Source organism: Rhinatrema bivittatum, chromosome 2 (genome assembly GCF_901001135.1).
Source record: "Rhinatrema bivittatum chromosome 2, aRhiBiv1.1, whole genome shotgun sequence".
Classification (NCBI taxonomy): domain Eukaryota; kingdom Metazoa; phylum Chordata; class Amphibia; order Gymnophiona; family Rhinatrematidae; genus Rhinatrema; species Rhinatrema bivittatum.
The window spans coordinates 463848220-463869878 of record NC_042616.1 but is presented as its reverse complement, the minus strand read 5'-3'; the positions used below and the strand labels follow the sequence as shown (position 1 = coordinate 463869878).

General features: G+C 44.9%; 1 protein-coding gene across 1 annotated transcript in view; it reads left to right on the top strand.

The window, feature by feature from the left end:
• The window catches only part of PIGN (phosphatidylinositol glycan anchor biosynthesis class N), a 535187-nt gene that overhangs the window by 436240 nt on the left and 77288 nt on the right, over positions 1-21659 (top strand). The window contains 1 exon segment of the mRNA XM_029590493.1: positions 8291-8399. Within this exon segment, the coding sequence (XP_029446353.1) occupies positions 8291-8399 (109 nt within the window).

Sequence of the window (21659 nt, the reverse complement as noted above, 5' to 3'; positions counted from 1 at the left end):
CGACCTTCCTCAGACCACCTCTGTCATGGTCTGAGTAAACACTCGAATCATGTCATTGATCACTAAAATCTTGTCATTGACCCCTTCCTCCCCACCCCCCACTACCACTTCTAGCGGGAACCTGAATGCTAAGGTTTCCTTGGTCATAACCAGCCCAAGCACCCCCTATCCAATGGTGCCTGAACATAACTGTTCAAATTGCACCCTTCTTGTGTCAGTGAGGTGCTGCCATGAGAGGGACAAGTAACCCTTATTTGGTACCAATCTTAGGGGCGGATTTTAAAAGGCCCGCGCGCGCAAAGCCCCGGGACGCGCGTAAGTCCCGGGGCTTTCGAAAAGGGGCGGGAGGGGGCGTGTCCGGGGCGGGCCCGGGGCGTGGTCGAGGCCTCCGGACCACGCCCCCGGGACCGGAGGACGGAGCGGGGCTGCCGGCCGACGCGCGCAAAGTTACGCCTGCTTTCAGGCCGACAAAGGTAGGGGGGGGTTTAGATGGGGCCAGGGGGGGTGGGTAAGGTGGGGGGAGGGCGAAGGAAAGTTCCCTCCGAGGCCGCTCAGAAATCAAATGTGCAAATGTGCACCCCCTTGCGCGCGCCGACCCCGGATTTTATAAGATCCGCGCGGCTACGCGCGTATCTTATAAAATCCAGCGTACTTTTGTTCGCGCAAGTATTTAAAATCTGCCCCTTAGAAAATGGCACTCTGGAAGAAGCCTGCCCAGCAGTCACAGGCAGGAGTTCAGTCGGGTGAAAAAGGAGAGAGCCATGGTTGGGGGGAAAGGGAGGGCCCGCTGGCACAGTTCATGAGACGAAGTTTCCCCATAGTCCCCTATTTTTTTTTTTGGGGGGGGGGGGAGGAGGTTGCACAGGTTAAAGCTCGGAAAAGAAATGGAGCTGGATGGCTGGGCTTGCAGTGTAGGAGGGACCACACCAGCAGGAGAGGGTCTCTGCACATTCCCCCCCATGATGCCAAATTTGTTGGACATGGCAGGAGCCAAGACAGAAGCTTACTGAGGGAAGAAAATCAGCCAGAAAGATAAAAGTAAAGCCCTTTGCTGGGAACTTTGACAAGGGAATGAATAGCAGCAGACAGAAGGGGCTGGTTTAGGCCTCACCTGGGTACCAAAATAAGCCCAAGTCCTCTATGCTGGTGTCCCCTTTTCAGCTGGAACCTCTTATTGCCCAGTACAAGTTTTCTGGGCTTTCGTTTAACATTGATCTGTTGCTCGCTGCTTCTCTACTTTCAAAGTGGCTTCCTGCCCTTCCAAAGTATCTCTCTATCTGCAGGGCTCCCCACTCTTGTTGTGCTGCTTGTTCTCCCCTAGTTGAATTGTGGCTTCTCTGGGGGCACTCCTGGTTTTGCTAAATGCAGGGGAATACACCAAGCAGACTGTCTTCTGCAAGCTAACCCAGGGCAAAAGGGAGCCACCCACACCCTTCCCATCCCCTTTCCTAAGTCCCATGGGTCCCTCTGCTGCTCATGTGGAGCTTGGTCCGTTCATACTTCCCCTGCCCAGGACCCTCACTGGCCCAGGCCTGGTGCCCCCCCCACCCCCACCACCACCACCCAAGCTCTCCTGGCCTACACTCCTGGATATCAGCCCTAGTTTCATGGCCTACATCCCCTAAGGAGGTTGGGCTTTCTGCAATTGTGGTTGCTGAGTAGTTCTTATCTTTTCTTATAGGACCCTAATCTTAATATCAATGATGGAATTTTTCTGGTCTACTGAATTGTTCGTTCACCAGTATAGCATCATCTTTTTCTCCATAGTGTATTATTATGTGTTTGCAATGGTCTATTCTTGTCTAGCTTCTGACCTGTTTCGTCTTTGCAGCATATTTACAGCTTGAATGATATATTTATTTATTTATTTTATTTAACATTTTTCTATACCGACCTTCATGGTTAAATACCATATGTATATATATATACCATATTAATAGGGGAGTTGGCATATGATTTTTTTGTATTGTGTCTTCCCTTTGGGCCCGATTTTAAATCTTACGTGCGGTGGGGGGGGGGACATTTGTACACCCGATTTTATAATGTGCGCGCGCTGCCTTGCGCATGTTATAAAATCCAAGGGGGTGCATCTTGTGCGCGCCGAGCCTGAGGGGAGCCCCGATGGCTTTCCCCGTTCCCTCCAAGGCCGCTCCGAAATCGGAGCGGCCTTGGAGGGAACTTTTCTTTCAGTCCCCCCACCTTCCCCTCCTTTCCCCTATCTAACCCATCCCCAACCCTAACTAAAACCCCCCCCCCACCTTATTTTATTTTTTACGCCTGCCTCTTGCAGGCATATCTTGCGCACGCCGGCCGGCTGTTGTGCCGGAGGACATTCGCACATCCTGGGGCTTGCACGCGCCACCGAGCCTATGCAAAATAGGCTTGGCACGCGCAGGGGTAGTTTTTCGGGGGTTACGCAAGTAAACCTTTGAAAATCTACCCGTTTGTGAGTAACTATAGGATTTTTGCCTAATATGCTGGCAGTTCACAGCAGGGTATATTGCAACATTATATATTTTTCTTCCCTGGTGAAATTTATGTTGTGAGCTTATTTCTCACCAGTTTGTTTTAAATGTGGTGACTGCTAAAAAGCTAGAACTCAAAGGGGTAGATTTTATAAATTTGCGCGAGGGCGTACTTTTGTTCGCGCACCAGGCACAAACAAAGTACGCTGGATTTTATAAGATCCGCGCGTATCTTATAAAATCCGGGGTCGGCGTGCGCAAGGGGGTGCACATTTGTGCAACCTGCACGCGCCGAGCCCAGCGCGCGTTGCCTGTTCCCTCCGAGGCCACTCCGAAATCGGAGCGGCCTCGGAGGGAACTTTCCTTCGCCCTTCCCCCACCTTCCCCTCCCTTCCCCTACCTAACCCACCCCCCCCCCCCGGCCCTATCTAACCCCCCCCCACCTTTGTTGCCAGATTTACGTCTGCTGAAAGCAGGTGTAAATCTGCGCGCGCCAGCGGGCTGCTGGCGCGCCATCACCCGACCCTGGGGCTGGTCCGGAGGCCTCGACCACGCCCCTGGGCCAGCGCCACGCCCCCGGTCCCGCCCGAACCGCCCCCTGGCCCCGGACATGCCCCCCTCCCCGCCCCTTTTACGAAGCCCCGGGACTTACGCGCGTCCTGGGGCTGTGCGCGCGCCGACGCACGAGGGCCCTGCGCGCGTAAATCCGGCAGGATTTACGCGCGCAGGGCATTTAAAATCCGGCCCAAAGAGCAAAGAATATTTCTTTTAATGATTTATCCTGCACTTCCACTAGCTGTTGATATTTTTCATAGTTTTTTGTTTTTAAAGTGGGGGTGTTATGTTTATTCAAGCGTTATGCATAGTGACTTTTCTATGTTTATATTAAGATCAGCTGAAAAGAACCTGTTGGAAGTCCCAATGATAAAGCTAGCCCACCTTAACATTACTAGGTGACAGGGCTTTCTCTGCAGCAGGTCTGATATTGTGGAACTCTCATCCCAATGAAATTAGGACAGAACCATATATAAAAGCTTTTAAAAATGCATTGAAAACTCATCTCTTCAAGAAAGCTTTCACTAAGCAATGAGTGTGACTCTGTGCTCCTTTATATTTTCTGTATTTTTGCTTTGTGGATATTGAGATTTGTTTGTTTTGTATTTTTTTTGTGTGTGTCTTCGAGTGGTAACAGCTTCTAAATTTCATGATGTACATGGTATACAGATTTTTAATAAACTAAACTAATATTGCAGCAAATCCTTCTTGAATATTTTAAGTAAAGATGCAGTTTTTCTGAAAATTATTTCCTTGTTGTTTGAAGGATTTGCTTCTACATTGAAGTCTTTATTCCGATCTTTTCAAGCATATACATTTTAAATTGACTGGATATTTACAAATCCAGCTATTTTTACCATTCCAGATTCCAGTCTTCACATACGAAAGAGTCCATTATACTCAGCCAGTCACATAGTACCATCATGTGTGCTCTGTCTCAAACAGCAGGGATAAACATCTCACCTTCAAGCAGTAAGGGTTTTAATGGATAATATTCAGTTTAAACCCTTCCACTTTAATTAATTAATATTATTAATATATTAATATTTATATTTAATTAGTCATAGATGCTTCAAAATCTGCTGGATATCTACATTTAAGAAGAATTTTTATCTTGCTTTTTAAAGCATTTTTATTGTCACAGTTTTGTCTGCCATGCAATTTCACATGCCCTGATCCTGTCTTCTATGAGATCTCCCCACCAGCAGAGGCCCTCCTTTGAGATCTGTTTCCCAGCTATCCGAGCCATCTCCTTATTGGCCACCTGACTCAGATTGTGGTGCAGCCTCTTTTCCACCAGGGATCCTGAGCAAGCTTTATCTCCAGTCTTGCCAAGCTCCTCCTTGCTGCTCACACCATACCCAAGCTCCACCCCCATTTAACCCTGCCTTGTCAGAACCTGGATGCCTCTTCATGGAGTCACCCTTGGCTCTCTGACCTGGCTGCTCTCATCTTGCCCAATGCTTTGTGGCCTCTGGGCCTTCTTGTATCTTGCTCTTTGTCTTGTGACCTATCTAGGCCTTACCTCACTTTGTGGCCTCCAGGACTGCTCTTACCTTAGACCTTGTTCTGCAGTTTACTTAAGCCTCTCCTCACCTAGTAGCCTATGGGCCTTCTGTATTGCTGCCTTCGGGCCTTAGTGTTCTTTGTTCTGTGTTGTCTTGTCTGGTCCTGTACTGGTCTGTCTTGTCCAGCCCTGCCCTGTTCAGGTCTTAGTATCCATTCCCTAACTTGCTGTTGCCTTGCCCCAGTCTATATCTATTCCCAGTCCCTGCTTAATATCCTGTCCAGTCTGTCCAACCTGTTCCAGTATCCAGTCCTCAGCTCCCTGTTTGTTCCAATACCCAGACTTCTGCTTCCACCCTCTCTCTGCCTGCAGCATCCAGCCTGTGTCTGATTTCAGTTCCAGCTTGTGCCTGCCTTGCCTGTCCCACCTTGTCCAGTTAAGCCCTACTAGTCCCCAGAACCCAAGGGCTCAAACTGCGGGGGAGGAGGCTGGCTAGGCAGAAGACCAGCCCAGTTTCCAGCCATGATGTTCCTCCACCAAAGCCAAGTCCTACTGGCCCCAGAACCTAAGGGTTCAATCTACAGATGAAGGGGCTGGCTAAGCAGTATAGCAGTCATTGTCCAGTCCTGCAGTCCTGCTCTGCACCTGTGAGGGTGTATCTTAATCCCAACCAGGCACCCCCATGACATTTATTTAAACATAATTGGGATGCCCCAGAGACTCAGATCTCATTAGGAAGACATTAAGTTCCACAAAGCCTTTGTGGCCTTCTGTTTGACATATGACAGGCATATGTATTAAACTGTAAAATATTTTTGAAAAAGGGGCAAAAAAAAAAATCACAAAATCAACAAAATGTCAGTAATTTGTATGGTTTTTTCAAGCATTGGCTCCTTTTGCAAAAAAAAATTTGCAAAATATCCAATTCACAACTCTGTGAAGATTTAAAAAAAACAAATTACACGTTTGAAAATCATTTTCCCCGTATACAATGTGAGTACTGTGGGGAGGGAGTGTGTATTAATTTTACATATTCACAATAGCATTACTTCAAGAGGATCACGAATAATACATAGAAAATGAATGGTAGAATTAACTCAGAATGCTGTGTCCACATGTGAGACTTCTTGATGCCACCACTTCTGATGCTCAGACAGCTGCTTTCTCATCCTGTGGTTCAAATGTATAGTCCTGTAAAACAGAACAAGAGCACATTCTGAATTGTCATTATAACATGAGGCTAATCAATTTCCAATGCACTCTTCCAAGAAAACAGAGTGGTAGTTGCTATATGAATATTTTTATGAGTTACAATATGCCATTACTAAACCAGTAAACTAAAAGGAACAAAGAACTCAGCTGTCTGGTTTTTCCCCCTTGTTCTTTGATTCTTGGCTTCTATTTTTAAACATATTTCTGCCATTATATGCCTATGACAAAAGTCATCATCACTATGGGGCCAATGTACTAGATAATGTATTAATACCTGCATTATCGATCTCAAGCAGTTAACATACGTGAACTATTTTATAGTAGTAGTTAATGCAAAAGCTATGCTAATAAGGTAATGAGATGCAAAAGCATGCACAATAGCTTATCTATGAGTACAGCAAAAAATACTCTCGTTAAAATTGTATAGCCGAAAAATGATCCCAACTCGAATTACACAATGCTAGGATCTGTATTAGGCATCATGAGCCAGGAAAGGACCTTGGAAACCTTGTGGACAGTATGTTTAAATCCTCAGCTCAGTGTATGGCGGCAGTCAAAAAAGCAAATAGGATGTAGTGAATGATTTGAAATGGAATGATGAACAAAACAGAATATCATAATGCTTCTATATCGAGCTATAGTATGACTGCACCTTGAATATTGTGGGCAGTTCCGGTTGCCCTATCTAAAAAATGACATGGCAAAACTAGAAAAAGTACAGAGGAGGTCAACAAAAATTATATAGTGTAAGAGGTTACACAGGCTAAGGCTTTTCAAATTGGACAAGAGATGGCTAAGAGAGGAGCTAGAAGTTTATGAAATCATGAGTGAGGTGAAATGGATAAATAAATGGCTATTATTTACCTGTTAAAAAAAACACTAAAACAAGAGGCACTCCATGAAACTAACAAGCAGCAGATTTAAAACAAATCATAGCACATTTTCGTGCGGCACACAATCAAGCTGCGGAACCTGTGGCCAGAAGACATGGTCAAGGTGACTAGGATAGTGGGGTTTAAAAGAGGTTGGATAAGTTTCTGGAGGAAAAGTCCATAACACATTATTAGCCAGGTAAACTAAAGAAAGCCTACTGCTGGCCCTGGGAGTGAGTAACAGGAAACAGATCTACTTTATGGGATCTGCCAGGTACTTGTGACCTGGATTGGCCACCAACAGAGACAGGATGCTGGGCTCCATGGACCTTTATCTGACCCCACATGGCAGTGTGTTGTTTGTTTAAAAATGTATATACCACATAACCAGTAACATTTACAATAAAAGCGATTTTACAAATTTAATATACATAATAAAATCCAACATAAAACCAGTTACTAACAGTACAATATTACAAGTACAAACCACGAACCGCCATTGCCACCCCACCCAAGACCCCACTACTCCTCAAAACATAATCCCAATTCTCCACAGTATCAAAAGCCAACCCTAAATCATCTTAACTGACCCCCTCCTCTGAAAACCAGGAAGAAAACACATGGGCCTTAAGTAGATTACAAAATTTTGTATAACTCAATTTGTTTCTAACCAACATTGATAAATTATTCCAGGCCAGAGGGCCTGCTGCTGTAAAAGCATGTTTAGAGTGCCTACTAGATCTAAATTTCCATCTATATGAGAATTCCAAATGCGCCCCTGGGATGCTCTAAGAGCTCGACCTGGTAAATGCCATGATAACTTTGATGAAATGATTTAAAATGCATCATACACATTAATGCAAGACACTTAATTATACCTTGAGGAGGTGTAGTTACATTTTTGTATTACCATCCACATGTAGGCACTGGCCTCATCTGCATCTCATTAACATAGGCCATTAATACACACAATTAACACCATGGTTGCACATGTTAACAGCCAATGTGAACACAGTTTAATACATCAGCTCTTCTATTAGGGAAGTACCTGACTATTAAAGTTGAACAAACAAAAGATCAAACACAGCTTTAAAAGAGAAGAGTGCTACATGTGCTTATAATGGTATTGTAGTTTTTAAGATTTAGTTTTGATAATTGCATTTTCTACTGCTATCATCGATTCTACTGTATTTGAATTAGTTGCTTTTAGGTGGATGAGAGCTGAAATTAAATCTCTAGTGTTTCTTATTAATTCCAAAATATCAAAAATAACTCCATTTGCAAACTTTTTTTTTTTAGCGGAGTTCAACAATTTGAATTGAATGCTTCATGAAGACGAGCTTCTTCAAAGGACAGTGAATAATAGAAAACAGCCATGTATACTAATCCACAGCTGTCTAGTAGAGTAAAACTTGACAGATCCAATAATAGTTTTATCTGCGATTAAATATGTGCAGGTACATTCTGTGCTTTGCTTCTCTTTAGAGGGTATATGCTTCCAAAACTGATGCCCTAAAGTTGCTGAACTTTGTTAATAAATGTTATAAGTGGCATGATTTTAGATATTTTCTGCTTTAGGCATCAGCACCACTGAGGCGATGGGCTCCATTGTTTGATTTGTTTTATTAACACTTGTGCATTTACAGCCACCAAACTCCAAGTTTTTCTTTTTCTTTCAGATGCTAACCCCAGTACTGTCAATCTATACTGTGCATAGTACCCATGTCAGTCTGGATCACAAACAGGGATTGCCATTACTAAATCAAATTATTAGCTGGACAATATTAGGTATGTAGAAAAATGTGTTTTGAGAGGTAATTCTAAGCATGTGTGCTTGATAAAAAAGAAAAGAAAGGTAAGTAATTCTAAATGTGTCTTACTTAGCCACCTCACTGATTTATAGACTCTTTTCCCATTTAAGAGGACAATAGATATTTTCACACCAAAAATCAATCTGGGATTTATCTAAAACAAGGATGTGATCTAGCCATTATCAATAGATTAATTTTCACCTTACAGGCCTTTGCTAAATTTACATTTATGTGGTATATTTAATGTTAAGAACTTTAGTTTACACATCTTTACTCCCTTATCAACCTAAATTAACTAAGAACACAGTAATATTAAGATGCAGGCAGCAGTCCAGCAGCGAAATGTAGACCTTCCAGTCTTTTGCATTGAGTGTCAGATATGATTACTTACCAGTTGGTGAGAAGTTGTATATGTGCGCCCAGTGCAAAGAGCTACTGGCTCTCAGAGAATGAGTCCGATCTCTGGAGGTTAATGGCAGACCTAGAGGAGCTGAAGGTATATACAGTATATAGGAGAGCTTCAGAGACATACTCCCAAGTCCAGTCTGGAAGCGATCATCAAAAGCCTATTCTGAAAGGATGGGCTTCATCTTTACCAGAATGGATCCAAGTTGCTGGCATTAACCTTTAAAAAGAAAATTGAGCATGGGGAAAAGCCAACAGTCACTCAGCAGCATATGATTCAGAGGGAGGCATCTTCAAAGGATACTAAAATAATAGGGGAGTTATAGCATCCTGTTAGAGAGGTTCCAATAAAGCATAGGTAGGCCATTTGCCTATAAGTAAAGAATATATTGAGTTAAAAGATTCCAAATTATCCCTGTCAACTCCTAAGAAGGTTGTGTATTCAAATAAAAAAACACACCTTGAAATGTCTGTACCCTAATGCCAGAATCCTAAAAAGTAAGACGGGAGAGTTAGAATGTATAGCAGTGAATTAAGATATAGACTTAATTGGCATCGTAGAGACCAGGTGGAAGGAGGATAACTGATGGGACAGTACTATACCAGAGTATAAGTTATATCACAATGGTAGAGTGGCTTCATTTGGAGGCATGTAGAGCTATATATTAGGGGAGACTAAGTGCACAGAAGAATCTTCCATGTGTGATGGGGAAGAGTATAGCACTAGGGGTATATTACCGTCCACCTGGCCAAAATGAACAGACTGATGATGAAATGCTAATTGAAATTATGGAAGCTAATAAATTTGGCAGCACAATAATAATGGGATATTTCAGTTACCCCAATATTAAACTGGGTAAATGTCACATCAGGACATGCTAGGGAGGTAAATTTTCTAGATTAAATAAATGACTGCTTCATGGAGCAGCTGGTCGAGGAACCGACGAGAGATGGAACAATTTTAAACCTAATTCTTAGTGGAATGCGGATTTGGTACAAGAGGTAATGATGGTGGGGTCGCTTGGCAAAGGTGATCATATAATGTAGGAAGGACATTAATAAAATCTACTACTCTAGCATTAAACTTTCAAAAGGGAGACTGATAAAATAGGGAAAATAGTTAGAAAAAAACTGAAAAGTGCAGCTACAATGGTAAAGAGTTTACATCAGACATGGATGTTGTTAAAAATACCATCTTTGAAGCCCAGACCAGATATATTCCATGCTTTAGAAAAGGTGAAAGGAAACAAAATGACTGCCAGCATGGTTAAAAGGTAAGGTGAAAGTGGCTAATTTAGTCAAATGAACTTCTGTCAAAAACTGGAAAAAGGATCCAACTGAAGAAAATAGGAAAAAGCATAAGCACTAGCAAGTTTGATATAAAACATTGATGAAGCAAGCAAAAAGACAATTTGAAAAGAAGCAAGCCATAAAGGCAAAACTCATAATAAAAACTTTTTAAAATATATCCGTAGCATGAAACCTGTGAGGGACTCGGTTGAACCATTAGATGATCAAGGAATTAAAGGGGCACAGAGGGAAGTCAAAGCCATAGCATCCATGTTTACTGAAGAGGATGTTGCAGAGATTACTATGCCGGAAAATATATTTAATGGTCACAGTTCGATAGAACTGAAACAAATCACGGTGAACCTGGATGATCTAATAAGACAGGCTGACAATCAAAGAATAGCAAATCACCTGGACCAGATAGTTTATACCCCAGAGTTCTGAAATATTTAAAAAATGAAACTGCAGATTTTACTAGTAATTTGTAATCTATTATTAAAATTGTCTATTGTACCTGAAGATTGTAAGGTGGATAATGTGATGCCTGATCTTTAGAAAGGGTACCAGGGATGATCTGGAAAACTATAGACTGGTGAGCCTGACTTCAGTGCTGGGAAAAATTGTAGAAAACTATTCTAAAAAATAAATCACAGAACATATAGAAAGACATGATTAAATGAGCCAGCATGGATTTATGTACAAGGGAAGTCTTTTCTCATCAATCAACTACATTTTTTTGAAGGGGTTAATAAACGTGGATAATGGTGATCCAGTGGATATAATGTATCTGGATTTTCAGAAGATGTTTGACAAAGTCCCCCATTAGAGACTCCTGAGAAAAATAAAAAGTCATGGGATGGGAGGCAATGTCCTATTGTGGATTGCAAACTGGTTAAAAGATAGGAAACAGAGAGTAGGAATAAATGGTGAAGAAAGGTAAATAGTGGAGTGCCTCAGGGATCTTTACTAGGATTGGTGCTTTTTAGTATATTTAAAAATGATCTGGAAAAGGGAATGACAAGTGAGGCGATCAAATTTACAGATGACAGAAAATGATTCTGAGTAGTGAAATCACAAGCGGATTGCGAGAAGACCTGAGAGCTTGGGAAATTGGGCATTCAAATGGCAGATGAAATTGAATGTGGGCAAGTCGAAAATGATGCTGATAGGGAAAAGTAATCCACACTGTAGTTAAATAATATTAGGTTCTATATTAGGAGTTACAACCCAGGAAAAAGAACTGGGATTCATCATGGACAATACTTTGAAATCCTCGGTTCAATGTGTGGCGGGTGGTCAAAAAAAGCAAATAGAATGTTAGAAATTATTAGGGAAAGAGTAAAGAATAAAATGGAAAATGTCATAATACCTTTGTATTTTCTCCATGGTGAGACCACATCTAGAATACTGTGTGCAGTTCTTGTCGCTGCATCTCAAAAAAGATATAGCTAAACTAGAAAAAGTTCAAAGAAGGGTGACCAAACTGATATTGGGGAAATGTCATAATGCCTCTGTATCGCTCCATGGTGAGACCGCACCTTGAATACTGTGTATAGTTCTGGGCGCCGCATCTCAAAAAAGATATAGTTGCGATGGAGAAGGTACAGAGAAGGGTGACCAAAATGATAAAGGGGATGGAACAGCTCCCCTATGAGGAAAGACCAAAGAGGTTAGGACTTTTCAGCTTGGAGAAAAGACGGCTGAGGTGGGGATATGATAGAGGTGTTTAAAATCATGAGAGTTCTAGAATGGGTAAATGTGAATCGGTTATTTACTCTTTCGGATAATAGAAGGACTAGGGGGCACTCCATGAAGTTAGCATGGGGCACATTTAAAACTAATCGGAGAAAGTTCTTTTTTACTCAACGCACAATTAAACTCTGGAATTTGTTGCCGGGGATATGGTTAGTGCAGTTAGTGTAGCTGGGTTTAAAAAAGGATTGGATAAGTTCTTGGAGGAGAAGTCCATTACCTGCTATTAATTAAGTTGACTTAGAAAATAGCCACTGCTATTACTAACAACAGTAACATGGGATAGACTTAGTTTTTAGGAACTTGCCAGGTTCTTGTGGCCTGGATTGGCCACTGTTGGAAACAGGATGCTGGGCTTGACGGACCCTTGGTCTGACCCAATATGGCATGTTCTTATGTCTTATGAATGACCTCCCTTTGAGGAAAGGCTAAATAGGTTAGGGCTGTTCAGCTTGGAGAAGAGACGGCAGAGTGGGGATATCATAGAGGTCTATAAAATCTTGAACAGAATAGAATAGGTAAATTCGGATCTGTTATTTACTCTGTCAAATAATACAAAAACTAGGGGATGCTCCATGAAATCAGTAAATAGCTCCTTTAAAACAAATTACAGAAAATTATTTTTCACTCAATTTATAATTAAGCTCTGGAATTCATTGCTGGAGGATGTGGTAAAGACACCTCATATAGGTGTGTGTATTCTCACAGGACAAGCAGGATGGTAGTCCTCACATATGGGTGACATCATCAGGATGGAGCCAAATCATGGAACACTTGTCAAAGTTTCTAGAACTTTGACTGGCACCTACTGGGCATGCCCAGCATGGCACTAACCCTGCATCCAGCAGGGGTCCCCCTTCAGTCTCTTTTTTTCCGCACAGCAGTAGCCATGCGGGTTAAGGAGCTCTCTTGAGATTCCTGACAGGAATTTTCCTCATGGAACTTATTTCCAAAATTTCAAAAACATTCTACCCCATAGGGGTCCCCCTATTGATTCCGTAGTCTGCGGTCGTAAGGTAAGGCTTTACCCTCATTTGCGGTCGATTCCTGTCACCTTCGGGACCTACCGTCCATCGACTGCATCGCAGCTAAATTTTTGTCGAAGCCATGGCGTCGGGTTTTCGTCGGTGCCCTGATTGTCCTCTGACAATGTCCATCACAGACTCACATAGGGTCTGTGTGTTGTGTTTGGGGTCGGACCATGGCATCTTAACTTGCACCAAATGACACCGAAGGGCCCTAAGGCCCACTCAGAAGATGGAGTTTCTTTTTCAGGCAAAGCCACCGACTCCATCGAGCGCTTCGACATCGTATGAGCCGGTGCCAACGACCTCTCGCCAGCAGCGGGACACCGGTGCTGTCCACCCGGCACCAACTACTCAGAAGGCATCGACTTCTTCTTCAGCTCCGGAGAAGGACCGAGGAGAACATCGTGAAAAGCGTCGACACAGTCATTGGAAGGCTCATTCCACTGATCCAGGCAAGCCCTCAGCATCGGCGTCAACAGAGTCACTGACAAAGAAATCCCGTCCAGAGAAGGCCCCACCCTCCTCTGCAACTGGGTCACAGAGGCATTCCGTACCTTCAATGGTGCTGGGAGCCATGACTCCACGTTCACTGGTGGCCCCTCCGGCTACGCCAGTGCTGCCTCCTACTCCGGAGCTGGGGTTACACGCCCCAGGCTTCCGTGACGAATTGGATCGGATGATCGAAGAGGCCATCGGAAAGTCACTGCAGGGCTTTCAGCCTCCATCGCCGCTGGTACCGATGCCAGCCCCAGTCGCTGTCCCGATTCCCACGCGCTCGTACCGCTACTCAGCAGGCTGGATGCATTGATTGGTGTCCTTCCACCCCAATTCCTTCTCATCAGACAACGAGGAAAAACAGAGGCCGGAACCTATGCCCGGACCGTCTGGGATCTTGCCACCGACTCGCCCATCAATATCACCAGTACCATCGATACCTCATCGTCCTCAATCGGTGCCTCCATCAATGCCCTTGGTGCCACCATCGATGCCATCGGTGCCTAGGCCTGATCCTTCAGGAATAGCACCATTACTTTCCTCTGGAGATCCTATGGGAGCATGTGATCAACCTCATGATCCTTGGACCGATGATTCTTCCCAGGATTCTGATGATCTACCTTCAGAGCCATCTCCCCCTGAGGAGAGAAAAAGTTCTCCCCCAGAGGACCTGTCCTTTATTAATTTTATAAAGGAAATGTCTGAAGCCATACCATTCCAACTTCAGATGGAAGAGGACTCCAGACATAAGATGCTGGAAGTGCTCCAATTCGTAGATGCACCCAAGGAGATCATTTTTATTTATTTATTTTATTTACATTTTTTATATACCGCACAATAAGGCATATGTATGCCCATATAGGCGGTTTACAAAAATACAAACATAATTTATGACAAAAAGAAAAGAATTAAGATACAATTAAAATACATACATTAGAATTTTAATTCTATTAATGATATAATCGTAGTGGTATATAACTGCGGTTATTATGTATTATAAGCACTATTAAACAGATAAGTTTTCAGTGTTTTCTTAAAATCTTTGGAATTTGCTGTCGATCGAATTTGTTCAGGAAGAGAGTTCTACAGGGTCAGACCTGCTATGGAGAAGGCCCTTTTCCGAATTAAAGCTAGGCTTACTATTCTGACTGAGGGAATTTCTAACATACATTTGTTCATAGAGTGGAGTTGTCTTGGCGGTTTATATATTCGCATGAAGTCCTCCTGGACTTGCTGAAGAGGAATTGGGAGCATCCAGGCTCTGTACCACCGGTGAATTGAAAAACAGATGCCACCTACCTGGTACAAGACAGCCCCTCGTTTCCAAAAACCACTGCTGGATCACCATTCTGTGGTTGTAGAGTCAGCCCAGAAAAAGGCACGACGTTCTAAGCCTCATTCTTTCATACCTCCAGAGAAAGAACAGAGGTCCCTAGATGTGTTTGGCCGTCGTGTTTTCCATGGCTCAATGCTTATTTCTCGCATTGCTTCCTTCCAGTTATACATGACCCAGTATAACAAGGACCTATTTAAAAAGATCCAGGAATTTTCTGAGTCTTTACCCGACCAGTTTCAGGATCAACTCAGTGCCCTGGCTCAGAAGAGTCTAGATGCTGGCAAGCATGAGGTCCACACTGCCTATGACATTTTTGACACTGCTTCCAGAGTGTCCGCAGCGGGGATTAGTGCACAAAGATGGGCCTGGCTGAAGTCCTTTGACTTAAGACCAGAAGTATAGGACCGGTTGGCTGACCTGCCCTTCGCTGGAGATAATCTCTTCGGGGACAAAATCCAGGAGACAGCACAACTTAAAGACTACCACGAGACGCTACGCCAGCTTTCATCGGTGCCTTCTGATTTCCCGCCCACCTCTAAAAGGACATTCCAAAGAAACTCTTAAGCGGCCGTCCTTCAAGCCACGGAGATATTATCCTCCTGCTACTCGAGGTGGCCCCTCCAGACCTTACCAGAAAGGTCAGGCCAGACTATCCAGGCCTCAAAAAAACTCAGCCAGCATCTCCACTGGGCCCAGCTGCTAGATTTTGACTCCTCGCTGGAGAGCATAAGCCAACCTCCTCTACCGTCCATACCTGTCGGCGGTCGGTTGTGCCACTTCACCACCATATGGCACACGATCACTTCAGATCAGTGGGTACTGGCTCAAGGTTGCCACCTCAACTTCCTGACTGTACCAGTGGACTCCCCACCTCGGCTGACGTGGCGATCATCCATCCACTCATCTGTTCTGGAGGAGGAGGTTTCAACCCTCCTGAAGTCCCGGGCGATAGAACCAGTGCCTCTTTCCCAGCAGGGGCAGGGATTCTATTCCCAGTATTTCCTCATTCCAAAAAAATTAGGAGGCATTCTGTAGAAGGAAAAGTTCAGGATGGTAACCTTGGGCTCTCTACTTCCTCTTCTACAAAGAGGAGATTGGCTTTGCTCTCTGGATCTTCAGGATGCGTACACACACATCTCGATCACTCCGTCTCACCACAAATTCCTTTGATTCCTAGTCGGCCCCCGGCACTTCCAGTACCAAGTACTGCCATTCGGACTAGCAGCCATACCTTGAGTCTTAACCAAGTGCCTCGTAGTGGTCGCAGCCTACCTGAGGTGTCAAGGCGTCCATGCCTACCCTTATCTCGACGATTGGCTGATAAGGGCTCCAACTCAAAAGGACGCACTAGCCTCCTTACGTCTAACTCCCCATACATTGCTGTCTCTCAGGTTTCTGATCAACTATCCCAAGTCCAGCCTAGTTCCATCTCAAGCCCTATCCTTCATAGGGTCCAACCTGGACACCATGCAGGCGAAAGCATTCCTCTCTCAGGATTGAGCTCGTACTCTCATGTCCCTAGCGCAATGCCTCCAGGATCGAGATTACACGACAGCTCGTCATTTCCTCATTTTGTTGGGTCACATGGCATCCTCTCTACATGTCACTCCAATTGCATGTCTCGCCATGAGAGTCCTGCAATGGACTCTGAAGTCCCAGTGGACTCAGGCTTATCATTCAATGTCCTGCATTGTCTACGTTACCAAGCAGCTCCGCCTGTGGCCTGGTGGATGCGGCTCTCCAATCTTCTTCAAGGCCTTCCCTTTCAAATTCCAGAACCTCAAATTATCCTGACAATGGATGCCCCCAAACTAGGTTGGGGTGCTCATGTCAACAGACTGCAACTCGGGGAACCTGGTCTCCAGAGGAAGCCAAACATCAGATAAATTTCCTGGAGCTTCGTACAATCAGATATGCCCTCAGAGTCTTTCAGGATTGCCTTTCAAACAAGGCCATCTTGATTCAGACTGACAACCAGGTGGTGATGTGGTAAATCAACAAGCAAGGGGGAACGGGCTCCTACTTTCTGTGTCAGGAAGCTGCACAGATATGGGCGTAGGCTCTTTCTCACTTGATGTACCTCAGAGCAACCTACTTGGCGGGCGTGGACAATGTTCTAGCGGACAAGTTGTCAAACCTTCCAACCGCATGAATGGTCTCAGCCCCATGGTAGCAGACGCAATCTTCCAAAGTTGGATGTATCCAAAAATAGACCTCTTTGCATCCATCCACAACCGCAAAGTAGAGAACTTCTGTTCGCTCACTCGCAGCCGCCACTCACAGCCGAGGGACGCTTTCGCCCTCTCGTGGTCCAGCGGTCTCCTCTACGCATACCCTCCACTTCCACTCATATCAAAGACTCTCGTGAAGTTACGAAGGGACAAGGGCTTAATGATTCTGATAGCCCCTCACTGGCCACGCCAAGTCTGGTTCCCAATCCTCCAGGACCTATCAGTTCGCCGGCGCATCCCTCTAGGGGAGGATCCGCTTCTGATAACTCAGAACAACGGGTGCCTATGCCACCCCAACCTCCAGGCCCTATCCCTAGTGGTCTGGATGTTAAAAGGTTAATACTCCAACCTCTTAATCTTTCGGAGTTGGTATCCCGAGTCCTGGTAGCTTCATGAAAGCCTTCCATGAGATGCATTTATCGTTCTAAGTGGAAAAGGTTTACGGTCTGGTGCACGTCCATGCCCATAGACCCCCTTCTCTTGTTCCACTGCGAAGTTTCTGGACTATCTCTGGCATCAGTCAGCATCAGGCCTGAAAACTTCCTCTGTAAGGGTGCATGTCTGTGTGGTAGCCGCTTTCCACAACGGCGTGGGAGATGTCTCTATTTCGACACAACCCTTAGTCACACGCTTCATGAAAGGTTTGCTCCACCTGAAACCTACATTGCACCCTCTTTCCCCCGCTTGGGACCTTTTTTTTTTTTTTTTTTTTAATTTATTGTTTATTATTTCATGTCCCCGCTTGGGACCTTAACGTGGTCTTAGGACTGCTCATGAAACCTCCGTTGAGCCTCTCCACTCCTGCGATCTCCGCTATCTCACCTGGAAAGTGATTTTTCTTCTCGCTATAACATCCGCTCACAGAGTTAGTGAGTTACAGGCATTAATCACCTACCCGCCTTACACTACAATTCTACATGACAGAGTGGTCCGCCGTACACACCCTAAGTTTTTACCTAAGGTAGTGTCGGAATTTCATCTTAATCAATCTATCATCTTACCTACTTTCTTTCCAAGGCCCCATTCAAGCCAGGAGAACAGGCTCTACATTCCCTGGACTGCAAATGTGCCCTAGCCTTTTATCTGGCGTGTACGTCAGCCCACAGGAAGTCCTCTCAATTATTTGTTTCTTTCGATAACATCAAATTGGGAAATCCAGTGGGAAAACAGACCCTTTCCTCCTGGTTGGCGGACTGTATCTCCTTTTGCTACCAGCAAGCAGGCATTCCCGTTACAAGACCGTGTGAAAGCACACTCTGTTAGGGCCGTGGCAACCTCAGTGGCACAACTTCGTTCGGTGCCACTTATTGATATTTGTAAGGCTGCGACCTCGAGCTCTTTCCATAACTTCGCAGCCCATTATTGCTTGGATAAGGCTGGCAGGCAAGATTCCATTTTTGGCCAGTCTATCCTATGCAACTTCTTCTCAGCTTAACCACCCAACATCCTACCAGCGACCCGTTCAGGGTTTTCAGGATGCCCTCCTTCCCAAATCCACCCCTGTTGTTGTGTCTGTTGCACGTCTTTGGGTGCATTTGGTGCATTAATTAGGCATCCTCAGCTCGCTACTCACCCATATGTGAGAACTACCATCCTGCTTGTCCTGTGAGAAAGCAGAGTTGCTTACCCTTGACAGGTGTTCTCACAGGACAGCAGGATGTTAGTCCTCACGAAACCCGCCCGCCACCCCACGGAGTTTGGTTCACTTGCAATTTATTTTATTTTTCGCACGTACTTCTTGCTGTACACAAGACTGAAGGAGGACCCCTGCTGGATGCAGGGTTAGTGCCATGCTGGGCATGCCTAGTAGGTGCCAGTCAAAGTTCTAGAAACTTTGACAAAAGTGTTCTGTGATTGGGCTCCATCCTGATGATGTCACCCATATGTGAGGACTAACATCCTGCTGTCCTGTGAGAACACCTGTTACAAGTAAGCAACTCTGCTAAGCAGGTTTAGAAAAATTTCTGGAGAAGTCCATAAACTGTTATTAACCAGACAGACTCTGGAAAAGGCATTATTTATCCCTGGACATTAGCAGCATGGGATCTGTGTACTATTTGGGATCCTGCTGGGCACTTGTAACCTGAATTGGCCACTGTTGAAAACAGGATACTGAGCTTGATGGACCCTCTGTCTGACCCAGTATGGCAAATCTTATGTTCTTATAGAGCAGTGGTTCTCAACCTTTTTTCTATCGGGACACACCCTGCAGAGGATGCTCACATGTGTGACACAATGAACAGATGAACATCATGGAGCTAATTGTAAACATATTCTGCATCCTCAGGAACCCTCTGTTTGTAATGTCTTAAATGTTAACTTTTATAATTTGTAACACTGTTTTATATTTTGATTGTTTTGTTATAATCCATGCCGAACAGTTTATTTATTTATTTATTTTTAATTTTTATATACCGATGTTCCTGTAAAGTATACATATCACACCGGTTTACAAGAAAGAAACTGTCGCCTCGATGGCGATTTACATTGAAACATTTAACAATTTAACAATTTAACAGTTGCCTGGAGGTTGCAGAATATAAGAGTTTTAAATAAATAAATCCCCAGCAATAGGTGCAGGGCAGAACTAGGACATTTCCCCATACAACTCACCATACAAAAAAGATATTCTGATTCTGGTGTCTTCTCAACAACAGCAACACAAATTCCCTCTATTGATTCGAAGTCCCCGAGAAAGTGAAGCTGAGCCCTTTTTATAGGGCTGGACTAGGGCAAGGACTGATGATATCATCCGGACGGGCCGCGGGCTTTTCCCACTGCTGGCGCCTAGAGGAGCCCGGAGGCAGATCAGAGTCAGCGGCATCCCAGCCGCAATGGAGCAAGGCTGGACGTGGCTTCCTGCCACGAAGAGGGGATCCCGGTGGCGGCGCTCAGGCTGTGTGGGTGGAGGCAGCGGCAGTGGCTTCCTGCTGCTTAGAGAGGATGTCTGCGATGGCTTTGCCCACTGCAGGGCAGCTGGTGGCAGCACTCGGGCCACATGGAGAAGATGGCGGCGGCCTCTGGCCTGCGCGAAGTACATCCTGTGGCGTCGGGCTGGGCCGCGAGAGAGCGACAACAGTGATGGTGTTGGCCGGGGTGCAGGGCATCCCGGCAGCGGTGAGTGGAGGGCCTGCTCGCGGGTTGGGCTTCGCGAGCAGGATCGTAACAAAAGCCACACTGCATGTAGTGCAAAAGCAAAGAACTAGAAACAGAAATACATTTTGTCCTACACTAACCTAAGTGCAAAGATAGAAGAAATGCACATTCTCAAAACTGACATCTGGATCTTGCACCCTGCACCTCCCCCTCCATAACCCCTATCATCCCTCACTTCTCCCAAATACTTCTTTTCAATCATCTCTTCACACTCACATCCCTGTCCAGCACTCCCAACTCCCACCTGCATCCTCTTCCCTGTGCTCCATCTCTCCCCTGCTCGACTTTGCCCCTGCCTCCCTTCTCCTCCTCCCTGGCCACCTACCCCCTCCCCCCTCTTTCCCACCCAGCAGCTCCCACACTCCCTCGCTCCCACCAGGTGAAGAGAGCATCACTTCCAGGCCCAGCAGGGGAAAATAAAGTTGGTGTCCTGTCGGGCCCAGAAGAACAGGAGCTGGCAATGTCTCTCTCTGATCTGGGTGAAGGAGGAAACAGCCTCCCATTGGGCCAGAAAGAGGAGCAGGGATTGAGAGTAGCCTCCTGTCAGGCCCGATAAAGGAAAAGTCAGTTCACCCAGATGATGAGGAAAGAGCAGCCTCCTGCTGGCCCTGCGACACACCACCCAGGACCTCGCAACTCACCAGTGTGTCCCGACACACCTGTTGAGAACCACTGGTATAGAGGATAACTTTCAAAACTGCTCGCATGCACCCATATACACGTGTATATGGGCGCACGTGAATTTATTACTGTATTTTATAACCTGCGTGTAAGTGATAGGTGTAGGTTGTAAAATACGAGTATATATGCGTGCGCAGATGCTTACTTATGTATAAGCCACGAGCCACTCAAGTTCGGACTTTACCTGAAAAGTAGCGCCACTTATCCGGGTAAGTTCTGATTTATGTGGCTAAGTAGTGGTGCTTTGCCAGATAAATTTGAAAAGCGCTACTTGTCCGTCTAATTAGCACTTTTCCAATTTATCAGGATTTGTAAGATAGCTGTGTAATTATAAAACTAAAAGCGCTACTTAGCCAGATAAGTTGGAATTTAGCCAGATAAGCGTAATCAAATGATTTACCCATGTTTTTGTTCTTTGAATTTTAAGGGGATATGCAAATAGATTTTACTCGTGGGGATTTCATAACATGTTCGGGAATGAAATTACCAGTTTGCCCAATCCAACTGCAGCTCGTGAAGACCCTCCTGGCTCATCAGTCTGAAGTCTCCCCTTTTCACCCCGTTCCCTTACCTAGTCATTTTTTCACTTTTAAGATGTTTATAATCACTCATACCAGATATTGAGCAGGAGTAAACGTACACAAGTAAAAGACGCGCGTCACTTTGGCAGGTTGTAAATTAGCAACTTGTGTGCATAAATGTTGGTCCCTCCACGGAACACCCTTGGCCTGCCTTTTTTTTTTTTTTGACACATGCAAGTTTACACTGGGTCCCCGATATACACGCGTACATTGCGGTTTTTAAAATAGCCTATACATGCATACGTGCTATTTCACGTGCATATCGTTTCAAAATCCTCCTCC